At 41.9% G+C, this 14,214-nt stretch overlaps 1 protein-coding gene across 1 annotated transcript in view; it reads left to right on the top strand.

The window, feature by feature from the left end:
• Positions 1-8,331: 8,331 nt before the first annotated feature.
• Positions 8,332-14,214, top strand: part of TRPM6 (transient receptor potential cation channel subfamily M member 6) — a 128,416-nt gene continuing 122,533 nt past the window's right edge. Inside the window, exon 1 of the mRNA XM_081804066.1 lies at positions 8,332-9,007. Coding sequence (XP_081660192.1) covers positions 8,975-9,007 — 33 coding nt within the window. The 5' untranslated portion in view covers positions 8,332-8,974. The remainder of the gene's footprint in view (positions 9,008-14,214) is intronic.

Genomic DNA, 14,214 nt, shown 5'->3' with positions numbered 1-14,214 from the left:
AGGGCATGTATTGAATGGAGCACTGGGTGTTATATGCAAACAATGAATCATGGAACACTATATAAAAAACTAATGATGTAATATATGGTGATTAACATAACATAATAAAATTAAAATAAATAAATAAATAAAATCTAAAAAAAAGAAGTTCTAGAGGGGACTTTTAAGTCTATACTTATGTCAGTCCCTTTTTATTTTATTTTATTTATTTGAGAGGGGGAGAGAGAGAGAGAGAGAGCATGCCTGTGCGCGTGAGTGAGAGCTCAAGAGCTGGGGGGGAAGGGGGGGTTGGGAGGGACAGACTCCCTGCTGAGCAGGCAGCCCTACTTTGCTCGATCCCAGGACCCCAGGATGCTGGGATTATGACTTGAGCCCAAGGCGAACACTTAACCAACTGAGCCACCCAGGTGCCCCGTCAGTCCCTTTTTTGATATAGTTTACAACCCACAGGAAAGTGTTTGTCTTCCAATCTCTGCTCATTTTACTGATGAGATACATTATTTGCAGTAATTATATTCTCCTTTTGTGGTTTTTGATTTCCATTATGTTATTACGACTTCGTAAAACATTTTATGGAAATATGATACTCATACTTGTGCAAGTCTGGTTTCTCTCTGTAGATACAGTCATGCTGGTCTAAGCATACTAATGCCATAAAAAGTTAAAATGTTTCAACTTGTTTTATTCTTCATACTTTTTTAGTGAGAATTCCTGAGCCACATAAAATATACTTAGCAATTTATATCTGTTTCCTGATAACTCTTAAAATAAGAGGGGGTAATTTGGAGCAAGTATGATATTTACTAAAGAGTTATAGATAATAAAGCTCTTCCACTTAGTTGGGTTGAATAAACATTTCTTGCATGCTGGGCCATGTAAATGCTAGGTGATACAAAGAGAAAGAAGTGATTCCTACCTTTACAAGGTGTAAAATATAGCCGAAACAAAACAAAAACTGAATGAATATCCCTTTTGTCATTGCACCAAGGGAGGTCTGTAATATTCAGAGGCCAAAGCAATTGGGAGGAACCTCTTGGTTGAAGGGACGTGGGTTGTAGGAAGGATTGTGGGTGGTGTAGGTAGAATGACTACATAAACATGGACCCTTTTGAGAATAAAAAAGGGTGCTATTCATATTTATGCTTGTGCAAGAGGCATTATCTGACTGTATTTTAGGGCAACAAGGAGTTAGGGTGCCCCTCGTTAAAAGGCCAGATTTAGGGAGAATTGTCATGAATCTGAATGGTAGAAAAATGTATTAGTTTGCATGGCTGCCATAAATGGATGGCTTAAACAATGGAAATTTTATTGTCTTGTAGTTCTGGAAGTCAGAAGTTGAAAATCGAGGTGTCAGCAGGATTGGTTCTTCTGAGAGCTGTGAGGGAAGGATCTACTCCAGGCCCCTCTCCTTGGCTTGGAGGTTGTTTTTTCCCTGTGTCTTCACATCATCTCCCCCTATGCACGTCTATGCACGTGTCCACATTTCCCCTTTTCATAAGGACACCAGTCATATTGGATTAGAGTCCAATTTAATGGCCTCATTTTAACTTGTTACCTCTGTAAAAATCCTGTCTCCAAATAATGTTACATTCTGAGGTACTGGGTGTTAGGACTCCAACATACCTTTCTGCGAGGGATACAATTTCAACTAATAACAGGAAGGATGGTAGAAAACTGGCAAGAGCATCATAGTAGTAGAGAAGTTAACTTCTGGATAGTTGGTGGGCACTAGCTTCCTAGTACACATCATGATCAGGAGGCAAATCTAGGTTTTAATAAGAGGGATGGGAGGGATCAAACAAAATGAAGGATCACGAGAGCAATAGAGACTTTTACTTTGGGGTATTATTTGTGTTCCAAGAATCCTCTTTCCAGGTGTGCAATAAGAATTGGACACTGGTGACAGAGGGATCTTCAAGTGACAGTTGACTAGAGCATACTAAGATGTGGGATGCCGTGTCTGGGAGTTGCCACAAAGAGGCTGGTCACATTTTAGCACATTAGTTGATAATTCTCTGCTATGAGACCTGATTTTATTTACTTAATGAAATTAAAGCTATTTTATCCTTCTCCTGTCCCCACATGGATTTTATGGTTCACAGAATAATAAATATGATGAATTCCAAGCTCTGTGGAGGAACCATCTTGAGTTAGTTCAAAGTGTCTATAGTGACAAAAGTTTTGGGGCATGTTCAAGAAATAGCATCTAAAATATACTTATACTCGCAAAATAGTATGCAGACGAAAAGTCAGGGAGAGGAACATACACATTGCTTGGCGTAGGTATTAGGGGCTTAGAAAAAGAAATATCAGACCTTTGTGTTCTTGCAAAGTGTAATCTATATCTTTGTTTCATTACTGTGAAAGGCCAATGGGAAACTTCATAAACTATGGTAATATGTGGATTCCTGCTGAAATTCACATAGACATGTTTTCATTCTTATGTTGTCGCTCTTTCATCATTGATCTTGATCTCCATAAGTATTGATGAAATAGTGGTGCACACATTTCCTTGGCAAAGAAATTGGCATCAGGGTTGTGTGTTCAGTTGAACGGCTTTAGCCAGAACAAAATTATCGTAGCCTGTGTGTTTGAGAAGCACCAGGCTCTGGAGTGTAATACATGAATCATAAAACATAAAAAAAGAATAGCACTGGTACTGAACTTTGGGCTCAAAGGGTCTGGGATATGAGTGAAATTCATGTTTTATTCATCAGGGAGAATAAATGATCAGAAAAAGCATAAAATGGGAATTTCAGGTAATCCTGTGAGTCATTCCAAGATATGTGAGATTTTCACTTTTAATTAATTTTAAAAATTATAAAAATAATAAGATCACAGTACAGAATACTTAGAAAAACAAAAAGGAGCCATTTCTAATTTTTTTCTGCGTAATTTTTTTTACATAGTTGTACTCATGCAGTATATGCACTGTTCTAGCTCTCTTTTTGGCCTTCTTCTAGGATCTTCACTGTTAGCAGTTTTCAACAGCTACATAATTACACATCTAGTAATTTAATTACTCCTCTAATAACAGACTGTCAGCTAATTTCTAACATATTATGTAATTTTGATATGACTATCTTATTCTACAAATTAGGATCATATGTAAGGTGGGTTTTTTTGGGCGAGAGTTCTAGATGTGATCTTTCTGGGTCACAGGGTCGTGAAGACTTTAATGACCACATTTTATTCTTAGTTGAGTAAAACAATCTCCATTCTACCAGAACTGTGGAATTCCTGAGTCTAGGCCTCCATTGGGCCTGCAGCTTCGGCCTTCCCCCTCATGTAACGCTACCCTAGACCACCGTCCTGGGAAGAAAGACCACGTGGAGATACTGGCCAACCCTCACTCAGAACCACACAGCCAACCCTTAGGATTTATTTACTTAAGATGGCTAGATAAATTTTGTGGTTAGATTATAGCGATTCCAGATTTAGCATCTAAACATAATGACCTTGTCTCAAAAAAGTTTGAATTATTATACTTTTAAGGATATTACTGCAATGCTTGGGCATCTTTACCATTAAGGAAATCACACTCGATTTGTTTAGAGAAGGACGTAATCTAAAGGTCTCATCAATCCTGGATCCCTGCAGTTTCTTTTTCTGTGTAGATCTGCTACCATACGGAAAGTCAGTTGGAAAAAAATGAGTCTTTGCTCAGAGTTTATAAATACTTTCATTGAAGTAACATTAAAACAAAAGCAAAATGAAACCTCAGTAGTAAATAGAAGTTGAGATTATTCTGGATAGGAACTCTGATAGCATAGAAACACCATGGGCCTTGGAGTCAGACAAACTGTTTTGGAATGCCAATTCTTCTACTTACTCAGTCTGTGACTCTGGACAAGTTTTGACTTTTTGGAAACCCAATTATTATATAAAATGGTGGTTAATAATGTGTTAAATAAAAATAAGGCATAGGGGTGCCTGGGTGGCTCAGTCTCTTAACAGTATGACTCTTGATTTTCGCTCAGGTCATGATTTCAGGGTTGTGAGATCAAGCTCTGCAATGGGCTCTGTGCTGGGTGTGGAGCATGCTTGGGATTCTCTCTCCTTCTCCCTCTGCCCCTGCCCCCCTCCTCTCCCTAAGAAAATAAATAAATAAATAAAATTTAAAAAATAAGTCCTATCTCAACAGCTCACAGTGAGTGCCTGATAAGTAGTAATTTCTTCCCTCCTTTATTCATGGCACACATTGATAATGTAAAGAGTACTTCAGAAGGAATACTTAAAATATTATCAATTTAAAATATTTTCAAAAGCCTCTCATTTTAGTTCAAGGGATCCTATATATGATTTTTGTAACTTTCTGTGAAGTTCTACTCATTTAAAAATAAGTTAAAAGAGGGGTGCCTGGGTGGCTCAGTCAGTTAAGCCTCTGCCTTCGGCTCAGGTCATGATCCCAGGGTCCTGGGATCGAGCCCTGTATCGGGCTCCCTGCTTGGCGGGAAGCCTTCTTCTCCCTCTCCTACTCCCCCTGCTTGTGTTCCTGCTCTCGCTATCTCTCTCTCTCTGTCAAATAAATAAATAAAATCTTTTAAAAAAATAAAAATAAGTTAAAAGCAAAAACAGTGCTGGATAAATGAGGCAGGTATGGAGGGTTTAATTAGTTGGTTTCTTCTAGTTAAGCCATATATTTTTTCTGTCTTTCAGTTTTCTCACCTAAAATGGAATAACAAAGCTTTTTAAACTACTGAAGTACTCGTTCCATGGATGAACAACTGTGTTCACCTTTCAGGGAAAACGTAATCGGTTGAATAGTGGTTTTTGCCCTGCCCCCCCCCAAGTAATTTAATCAAGAGAAAAGGACTAAAGGTTAAAATTTTTAGTACTGGTAGACATTTCCTGTCAAATAGATATATTCTTAAGTCTGATATATGCAAGTAATAAAAACCAACTTCTGATTCATACAGTTAGTTACCCAACTAAATTTTAATGAATGCTCCTTATGTTCAAGGTGTGTGTAAAAACAAAATAAAACAAAATAAAACAAAAAACCATGGACCTTTACAGCCACGCAGACCTGTGTTCAAATTTTCATTGGCTTCACACCTTACAAGTTGAGAAACTGTTGAGACTCACAGTGAAGATTTCTGACCTTTAGTGAATCCTCACAGAGATTTTGTGTGGACAAAAATTAAGGAAAACAATGAGAAAAGAAACTGAGTTATGTATTGCTTTACAACAAGTAACCCTCACATTTAGTAGCTTAAAATAACATTGGTTGATTATGCCACATGATTCTGAGGGTTCTCTGTGTACTTCTGAGGGTTGGTCTTTCTTCCCAGGATGGTGGTCTAGGGTAGTGTTACATGAGGGGAACACCGAAAATGCAGGGCCACTTGAGGCCTAGACTCAGGAACTTTAACCGTGTCACTTTGGCCATATTTTATTTGCCACAAGTCTAGTGCAGATTTAGGGCTGTGGAGAAGAGACTGAACCTCTTCATGGGGCAGGGGGGATGTTGCAAAGTCCCATTGCAAAGAGGTGTGTGCTGGGATGGGAGGAGTTTGTGGTCATTGAACAAAGAACAGTATCAACTGTGTTTTGAAGAAGCTGAAGAAGATGGTATCTATCCGCGGGCCTGGCAATTTGTTACAGGCACTCAAGCAGTTTTAAGGCCCTTCTTTTCTTCCCTTCAAGAATCATTCACAGTTGAATGTGAATATACGTCCTAGTGGAGCTTAGGTTTGGTGTCATTGTCCGTAATGTACACTTTAAACCCCCCCCCCAGCTGCCTGAAGCTACCAAAGTAGGCTTGTGTAACAACCTTGTGTGATAGGATGTCCAGTTAAATTGGAATTTCAGATAAGCAATGAATAATTTTTTAATAGAAGTATGCCTTTCCTTGTTAGCAGTTTGGCATATATTCTTCTAGAACTTTCCTGTGAATATTCCAACCTACACGTATAAATCTTAAAAAATGAAATATTTGCTTTTACTAGTTGCTGTTTTCCCTTTCCATATCTGTACCTTTAGATCTAAGTCATTCTTCTGAAAGCTGCACAGTGTTGCACGGCCCGTTGACGTTCACTGATGGCTGTGTGGGTTAGTAGCGATCCTTCTTCATTACAGAAAGTGCTGCTACACATATCCTTACAGACATATCTTTGTGTATTTCTGATGTATGAAGTCCTAGGATTGGCACTGTGACGAAGAAGGACATGCCTTGAATCTGGAATGTTAAAATACATTATAAAAGGGTATCATTTTAAACTGTCACCAAAGAGAAAGAGTTCCTTTTTCTCCACCTTGCCAGCCATCAATATTTTAATCTTTGCTTATGTAACATGAGGAAAAATCCATTTTCATAGCAAATAGAGAAATAAATTGGGAGCAGATTCCCTTTAGAAGCACTGAATAGGAGAGAAATGTATTCAGTAAGCAGAAGAAAACAGATTGCTTCCTTTCAAAAGGAAATTTGATTTGTAGCTGTTGAGGAAAATAAATGCATGAAATTCAAACCCAGCCCCTTGGGTTTGAATAGGGAAGTCTAAAAACAGAAACAGTTACACAGGAATGGACTGGGAGGGCTGAATTGCATCCCTCATTGCTGGCAACACACCCTCATCTGACTTCTTCAATTAATTACCCATACCTTTAAACTTTCCCCACGGTGGAACCCACGCTAGCTTACTATACTTTCCACTATCCCCTTCAGAATACCAGTGCATTTGTTCTGTTTCCTGTATGCCTCAGGAAGGAAAGGGGTGACCACCCAGAGTGAGGACCACAAACCAAAGGTGGTAATATGCCCTGATGCATGGGGGGCCAGAGTTCCCCCATGGTGTTCTTTCTTCTCGGGGCAAAGGAACAGAGCTATTTTTTTTTTCTCATTTTCCCTCCTAGACTGTCCAGAGAGGATGGTATTAGTGTGCAAAAATCCCAACAACCCTCACTGCTGTCCAAGTAAACCCAATCAAGACCAAGTTCAAGCTGAAACAACTTTCTTCAGGAGAAGAATGCATATATTAGAAACGACCCCTAAGTGGCCTCCAATTACTGGGACTCATCATCTTCACACATTAAAAAAAAGATCTTCACACATTAAAAAAAAAAAATGTCATACCCATTTTTCTCCGCTGAAAAATCAGCTATTCCTTTCCATTCTGAAATCATTAGATTGACTTTAAAAGTTGGAGCAGTATCTTAAAACCATGTTGGGTCTGGAAACAAACATACACAATGCCCAGGATAAGAAGGGAGGTCTGACAGAGAAGTCGACATAGGAGTTAAGAATGGGAAGAGGAAAAAAGGGATAAGGGAGGGCAAACAAATGAGAAAATATAGCACTGTTTCTATTAACAAGTGTTACCAATGGTGCCCCAGGTACTGTTTCATTTGTGATTGTTCTTCCTCCTACAAACTCAAACTCCTTGCAGACTGGACAATGTCTTATTCATCTTTGTTTTCCCGGCACCCAGCAGGATACCTGACAAACAGTCTGTGTTCAGGAAATACTTTTTGGCCTGAGTCAAGCCAGAGTAGACTACTAATGAACATTTTAAAGTTTAGATTTCAGAGCTAGTTTTGGGGCATAGGTATATTTGTGGCCAGAAGACTTCTATAGATAAGCCTTTAAATCGATTGAGGCGCTGTGAAAGATACAGATTCTTGGGCCGCACCCCAGAGATTCCAATACCAACGGTCTGGGAGGAGTGGGTGGGGCCCTGGGAATCTGCAGTTTTAACAGATTCCTCAGGTGCTTCTGATACAAGGGAATCCAGGGCAGCTTGTAAATGAGCACATCAGATGCCATAAGCCCTGGAATGGCCCTCGTAGTTTAGACTTTGTGCCTTGCAGCTTGATCAGAAAAGAGCATGTGACCATACTAACATGTAAATTTACCAAAGACATTAAACTAGAAGCAGTGACACAGTGCACCAAGATCTTAAGAATCTTGGGTCTTAAATGTCCAGTCTTCTTGGTGGGTCTGCAGATTTCTGAGAGCTCCCAGTTTCTAGTGGTGTGAGAGACCTAACAGGGGAGATATATGGAGGAGCACCAATCAAGACGTGCTTACCTGCCTTAGGGGGTGCTTCTGAACCTGCTCACTGCCTATAGATCATTAACATTTTGAAGGAGATGGGTCAAGGAAAGAGTGAATGTGTTAACAGGAAAACAATGTTACAGCACATATGAGGTGTTCAAGTTTTCTAATATATGTTCGTTAAAACCACGCTAAGAAATGGGGGGAGGGGGAAGAACTATGTATATAAACAATGTATATACACCCCAGAAAAAAAAAAAGAAATGGGGGGAGGGGCAACCTGTTAACCATGTCTGCCAATGTGAGCTCACTGGGCAGAAATTCAGAATGGACTGAAAGGGTAGGTGCCCCTACTCTTAAGTCAATAATCAGGGATGAATGGCTAGCATCGTTAATTATAGCACTAGTTAATTACAAGCAGCATTGTAATTACAAGTGAGCATCATCTGCCAACATACTGGGATCCACCCATAGTCATGGACCCCACCTGCATCAAGACTGCCTAGCTAGAAGAACGCACCGAAAATAACAGAAATCAGGAACGCATTTGTATGGTACTTTATGGATTTCTTTTATTCAGTAGAACCTCTGAGGAAGGTGGGTTTATTCGGTGTCATTCCCACCGCATAGACAAGTAAACTCAGGGGCTGAGGGGTCCCTTGACATACCCAGTAACTCCAAGATAGTAAAAGTGGTGCATAAGGCTAACTCTTTCATGTCCTCCCCCTACCACAGTGACTCAACAAGAACAATACGATACCACAAATACGTCTGTTACCGAACATTCTATTTGGCCTTCACTTTCGTTTAGGTAAGGTAGAAATACACCTCCTTTCTACACAGGAGGTAAATGAAGCGAAAAAGTATCTTGACAAATCTACAGGGCCGTAAAAGGCAGCGTGGGGAGGTGGAGCCCAGATGTGACTCCACAAGTCAGAAGCTCAGATAAGGCTTTGCGAGCGGGCCTGCGAGTCAAGGATGAAAGCCCGACCAGCTGTGGAGCGCTTACAGGTAGGCAAGGCCGCCCAGGGCTGTCGGGGCAAAAGGGCCGTAGGCCATTTACCTGATCTGCACCCAGGGCCCCAGGCGGCTGTGGGTGGGGCCAGTCGCGCACGGATCTAAATAGGATCTAGAATAGCTAGGACTTATGAAACACCTGCTTTCCAGTCCTCGGGTCCCCACCTGAAGCTGATTATCATCTCTGAGGTTTCGGCTAACGTAGGGCACCCACTAAAGGCCAGGTCCCGCGGTCCCCGTTCCAGGAGCTGGAATGGGGCCAGCGCGGAGGTGGGGTCAGAGCGGAAACCTAACGGGGCGCGGGGTTCAGCTCAGGGCGGTGGGGACACGTCCCTGCAGAGGAGGTAGCTCCCGGGTTCCGCTCGGGGCCCGCGGCAGAGGAGACCGGACGTGGCGTGAGCCGGGAGCAGGGAGGAGAGAAGGCTCCGCTCGGAGCGGCCAGGGGCACGTCTGGCCGGCGGGGACTCGGACGAGCCGGGTGCCGCCGTTCCCGGAGGCCGCGGGAGAAGTGCCCAGGCGGTCGTGTGTGCCCGGCGCGGGAGTCCGGAGCGATGAGAGTGCAGGTCAAGGTAAACTCCCCGCCGCCCCCCGGGCGCCCATCCCTTACCTCGCGCCGCGGGGACTCGCAGCCTCGGGACCTGCGGACCGGCTCCTCTCCACTCGTGGCCCGGAGCGCGACAGAAAGTTCTGGGGGTTTGGAGAGGGAGGGTGCCCCCAGCCGCTGGGGACGCTTGGGAAAAAAGTGAGCTTGGGGGCTTAGGGAGAGGAGTGGAGACCCTGGTCATGCCTTGGTCTCATAAGGCAACCAAACCTCAAACTGGCTATCACTTACCTACTTTGTCTGGACTGGCATACGCTGTGTGTGTGAATACGTAACATTTATTGTGCGCATTGTATTTCATGTGTTTCGGTACATACTGGTTGTTAAGAGCACTGTCTTTGGAGCCAGATCACCTGAATTAGCATACCCGCTCCACCACTAACTATGATCAAGTTACTTAATCTGTGTGCTCTTCTTCATCTGGAAGGGGGATAATAATACAATTTGAAGATTAAATCAGATGCTGTATATGCTGGGCACTTAGAAAATAATGCCTAACATACTTAGCGGGGTGCAAAAGTTTGTGATTGTTATCACCTCATCTTGGCAATAACCCAGTGAAGTCTATCATCACCCCTCCCTTCAGCCCACCACACTGGTTTACAGGTGAGGAAAATGAAGCTGAAGGAGGAAAATAGAGATTTGGACCCAGGGCAGGTGCTTTAAACCACTAAGAATGAGAGTGTTGGGGGTGCCTGGGTGGCTCAGTCGTTGGGCGTCTGCCTTCAGCTGAGGTCATGATCCCAGGGTCCTGGGATCGAGCCTCGCATCAGGCTCCCTGCTCGGCAGGAAGCCTGCTTCTCCCTCTCCCACTCCCCCTGCTTGTGCTCTCTCTCTCGCTGTGTCTCTCTCTGTCAAATAAATAAATAAAATCTTTAAAAAAAAAAAAAAAAGAATGAGAGTGTTGTATCCGCACATAGCATTTTGATCATTTGTTCCTAGGGAGAAGGTGGGTCACACCTAATTGACAAAGTGAGGGTGGCGTTCTTCAGTTTCTTTCCCCTGGTGTACAAATTTTGATGTGAATTTTTCATCTGCTTTGGATTCCACCAGAACTGGTAAAGCATTAAATATTCTGGTTAGACTGACACCTGGGTTTGGCTGTAAGAGTCTGGACGTTTCTTATCTCCCTTCCCCCACCAGCCCCTATCTTCCAGGGATTATAAATCATTCGAGATGGGGCTCAGCATGAGCCTCCTTTTTAGGGCCAAAATTAGGGACTAGTACTCTAGTGTTAAGTTTGCCTTGATGGACAAGGGTGTGAATAGCACTTTGAATTGATTGTACCCTGGAGGAGAAGGAAAAGACCCATATAGCACACTGGTGATTTGCCACAAAGTTGGGTCTTATTTTGACTCTTTACAATTTTCTATCATGGCTCATGTTTTTGGCAGGACATCTATTCCAGAACTATCAAGGGCTTGGTAAATATTGGACCTGAAATATATCTTGCTGCTTTTTCTTTCTCACTGGATTTTTTTGATCATGGGCGTTCAGGATAGGGTGAAGAGCCAAACAGTCTTAGAGTGACTTTATTACACTTCTGTAGGTAGACTCGTCCAGTGTTGAAACTCCCAAATGTCCATCCTCCCTATAACTCAGTTATTTCTTCGTGTCCCATCAGAAATCTACATGGCAACTATTTCCTATTTAAAAAAAAATCAGTTTGCTTCCAAAGTGGGTCTCAGTTGTGCTTTTTTTCTTTTTGATTTCTTAGTTTTATTGAAGTTGTATATACACATAGTTCAGAGTCAAATAATTCCATAAGGTTTGTTGCTTAAAACAGCAGAACCCTCCATCATTTCCTGCTTTTCTGAAAGAGCAATCATGTTCATCTCTTTTAGCTTGTTGATACTTATTCATGCCTCTAAATAATACTTATGTGGCTCCTTCATGATTTTTCATGTGTAGTCACTGGAAATGACTTTCCAGATGGAGTGTAAGGATTTAGATTTCTTTTGCGTTCCTGCATCTACCATTCACATGGTCTTTCCTGTTCCTAACATCTACAGAATATAGCTATCCATAGTTTTTAGTTAGGTTAATATTTAGTCCGCTCAACAGTACTATGCCTTCCTACACACACACACACTCACACACTATTAAAAGCTGAGTTATGTAGTATATGGTTACTCCCCCTTTCTAACTTTTGTGATCCCCCAGAGTTGTCTTTCTGTGTGTGTGTGTTTCCAGAATTTTCTGTGGATTTTTCACTAATTTAATTAACAAGTTCTTTGCCAGTTGCCTAAATCTTCTCTCAAGATGATCCTGTGTAATACCTATTTTAACCAATTTTATCTTGAGTACAGCTTTCTGACCTGCTTTGCCTCTCCAGACCTTTCCAGTCTTGATGTTGGATGCACAGCTGTTACTTTGGGCTCTGTCTTCAGCATCGTCACGGGGATTCCCTTTTCCTCTGTTATGCTGGTTCCTGTTTCTTATATCCCATGTCTTTGTGATTTTTTTCCATCATTTTAGTGGAGCACTTTTTCCCGTAGCTCTCTGAGAAAGGGTATGCATGAGGTACATTGAATTGATGTATTGTTATGACAGATTATCTTCTCAGACTTTTTTCCCTTAAAAAAATTCCACTAACAGTGCAAAAATAATTTCTTGTGGTAAATCATTTAATTTTTTTATTATGTTCAATTAGATTCACTCATTTTTTTTAAGATTTTATTTATTTATTTGACAGAGAGAGACACAGCAAGAGAGGGAACACAAGCAGTGGGGAGTGGGAGAGGGAGAAGCAGGCTTTCCGCTGAGCGGGGAGCCCGATGCGGGGCTTGATCCCAGGACACTGGGTTCATGACCTGAGCCAAAGGCAGACGCTTAATGACTGAGCCACCCAGGCGCCCCTCAAACACTTTTAATAGAAATTCAAACACTTTTAATAGAAATTCAAACACTTTTAATAGAAATTCAAATACTTTTAATAGAAATTCAAACAGAAAGTTCCCTTTCTATCCCTCCTCTCTCTCCAATCCAGAGGTATTCAAACTGCTGGACTTGGAGCGTTCAATCACTCTTTGGATTCATTCAGTCAGATATTTATGAATTTATGAGTGCCAACTCTGTGCTCAGACCTGTTCCAGAACTTGGGAATATATGGTGGACAAAACTTATTTTTGAGCTGGAGAGGAATGGGGTGATGCTTCTCGATGCTGACATTGAGCCCCACTGCTGCTTTGGTTAGCTTGTTTTTCTTCTCCTTGAATACAAACATCACACAATCCAGGCTCTCTCTGTTTCTCCTTCTTTCTCAGTATAAAATCATGACCATTACAAATTGAACTGCATAACTTGTCTGTCACCAGAGCAACATCATCACACCCCTGAGATACAGAAATATATTTTCTTTTTTTTTTTTTTTTTTAAAGATTTTATTCATTTGACAGAGAGAGACACAGCGAGAGAGGGAACACAAGCAGGGGGAGTGGGAGAGGGAGAAGCAGGCTTCCCGCGGAGCAGGGAGCTCGATGCGGGGCTTGATCCCAGGACCCTAGGATCATGACCTGAGCCGAAGGCAGACGCCCAATGACTGAGCCACCCAGGCGCCCCCAGAAATAGATTTTCTGAATGCATACACACACTCTCTCTCTCTCACACACAATGGAATATTTAGCCTTAAAGAGGAAAGAAATTCTGACACATGGTACAGCGTGGATGAACCTTGAAGATGTTATGCTAAGTAAAATAGGCAGTCACCAAAAGACAAATATTGTATGATTTCACTTATAGGAGGTATATAAAGTAGTCCAGTTCAGAGAAAGAAAAGGTAGAATGAAGGTCATCAGAAGCTGGGGCAGACGGAAATGAGGAGTTATTTAATAGGTGTAAAGTTTCAGTTTTGCAGGATGAAAAGTTTTGGAGATTGGTTGCACAAGTATGTGAGTATACTTAACAATACTAACCTGCACACTTAAAAATAGTTAGGATGGGGGCCCCTGGGTGGCTCAGTTGGTTAAGTATCTGCCTTCGGCTCAGGTCATGATCCCGGAGTGCCAGGATCGAGCCCTGCATTGGGCTCCATGCTCAGCGGAGAGCCTGCTTCTCCCTCTGCCTGCCACTCTCCTTGCTTGTGCTCTCTCTCTCTATGTCAAATAAATAAAAAAAACCTTTTAAAAAATAGTTAAGATGGTAAATTCTATATTATGTGTATTTTACCACAATTAAATAAATAAACAAAAAACCAGAAATTTTCACACAAACTCCATAATGGGATTCATCCTATAATTTGATGAGGGTGATTGAATCTCCTTGCAGCTGGGTTCAGCTACTGCCTGGAATCCATGGTTTCCAGGGTATGCGGAGGGTGTAGCAATGGATTGCCCTGGGAACTTTTCTTTTGATGCACTTAGCACCAGAACGTTTGGCAGGTCGCCTTGTCGGGGTGGACTAATGCTGCTTTCTCTTTCTTCCATGGTATTTCCATATCTCTGGGGAAGAGGTCCTCAGTTATTTATAGTACAGATAAACTCTGAGACTATTTCAGAGTACCATGACCAGTTATGCAATTGGGAGCAGCGAGAAGTGGTAGTTTTGTTTGGCTTAGGGGTTACATTCTTTTTCTGAGTTCGTAAGCATATGCCTCCTGAGA

The sequence above is a fragment of the Leptonychotes weddellii genome, chromosome 14 (genome assembly GCF_054177405.1).
Source record: "Leptonychotes weddellii isolate Sample4059 chromosome 14, ASM5417740v2, whole genome shotgun sequence".
Lineage (NCBI taxonomy): Eukaryota > Metazoa > Chordata > Mammalia > Carnivora > Phocidae > Leptonychotes > Leptonychotes weddellii.
This window is presented reverse-complemented; position numbering and strand designations above follow the sequence as displayed.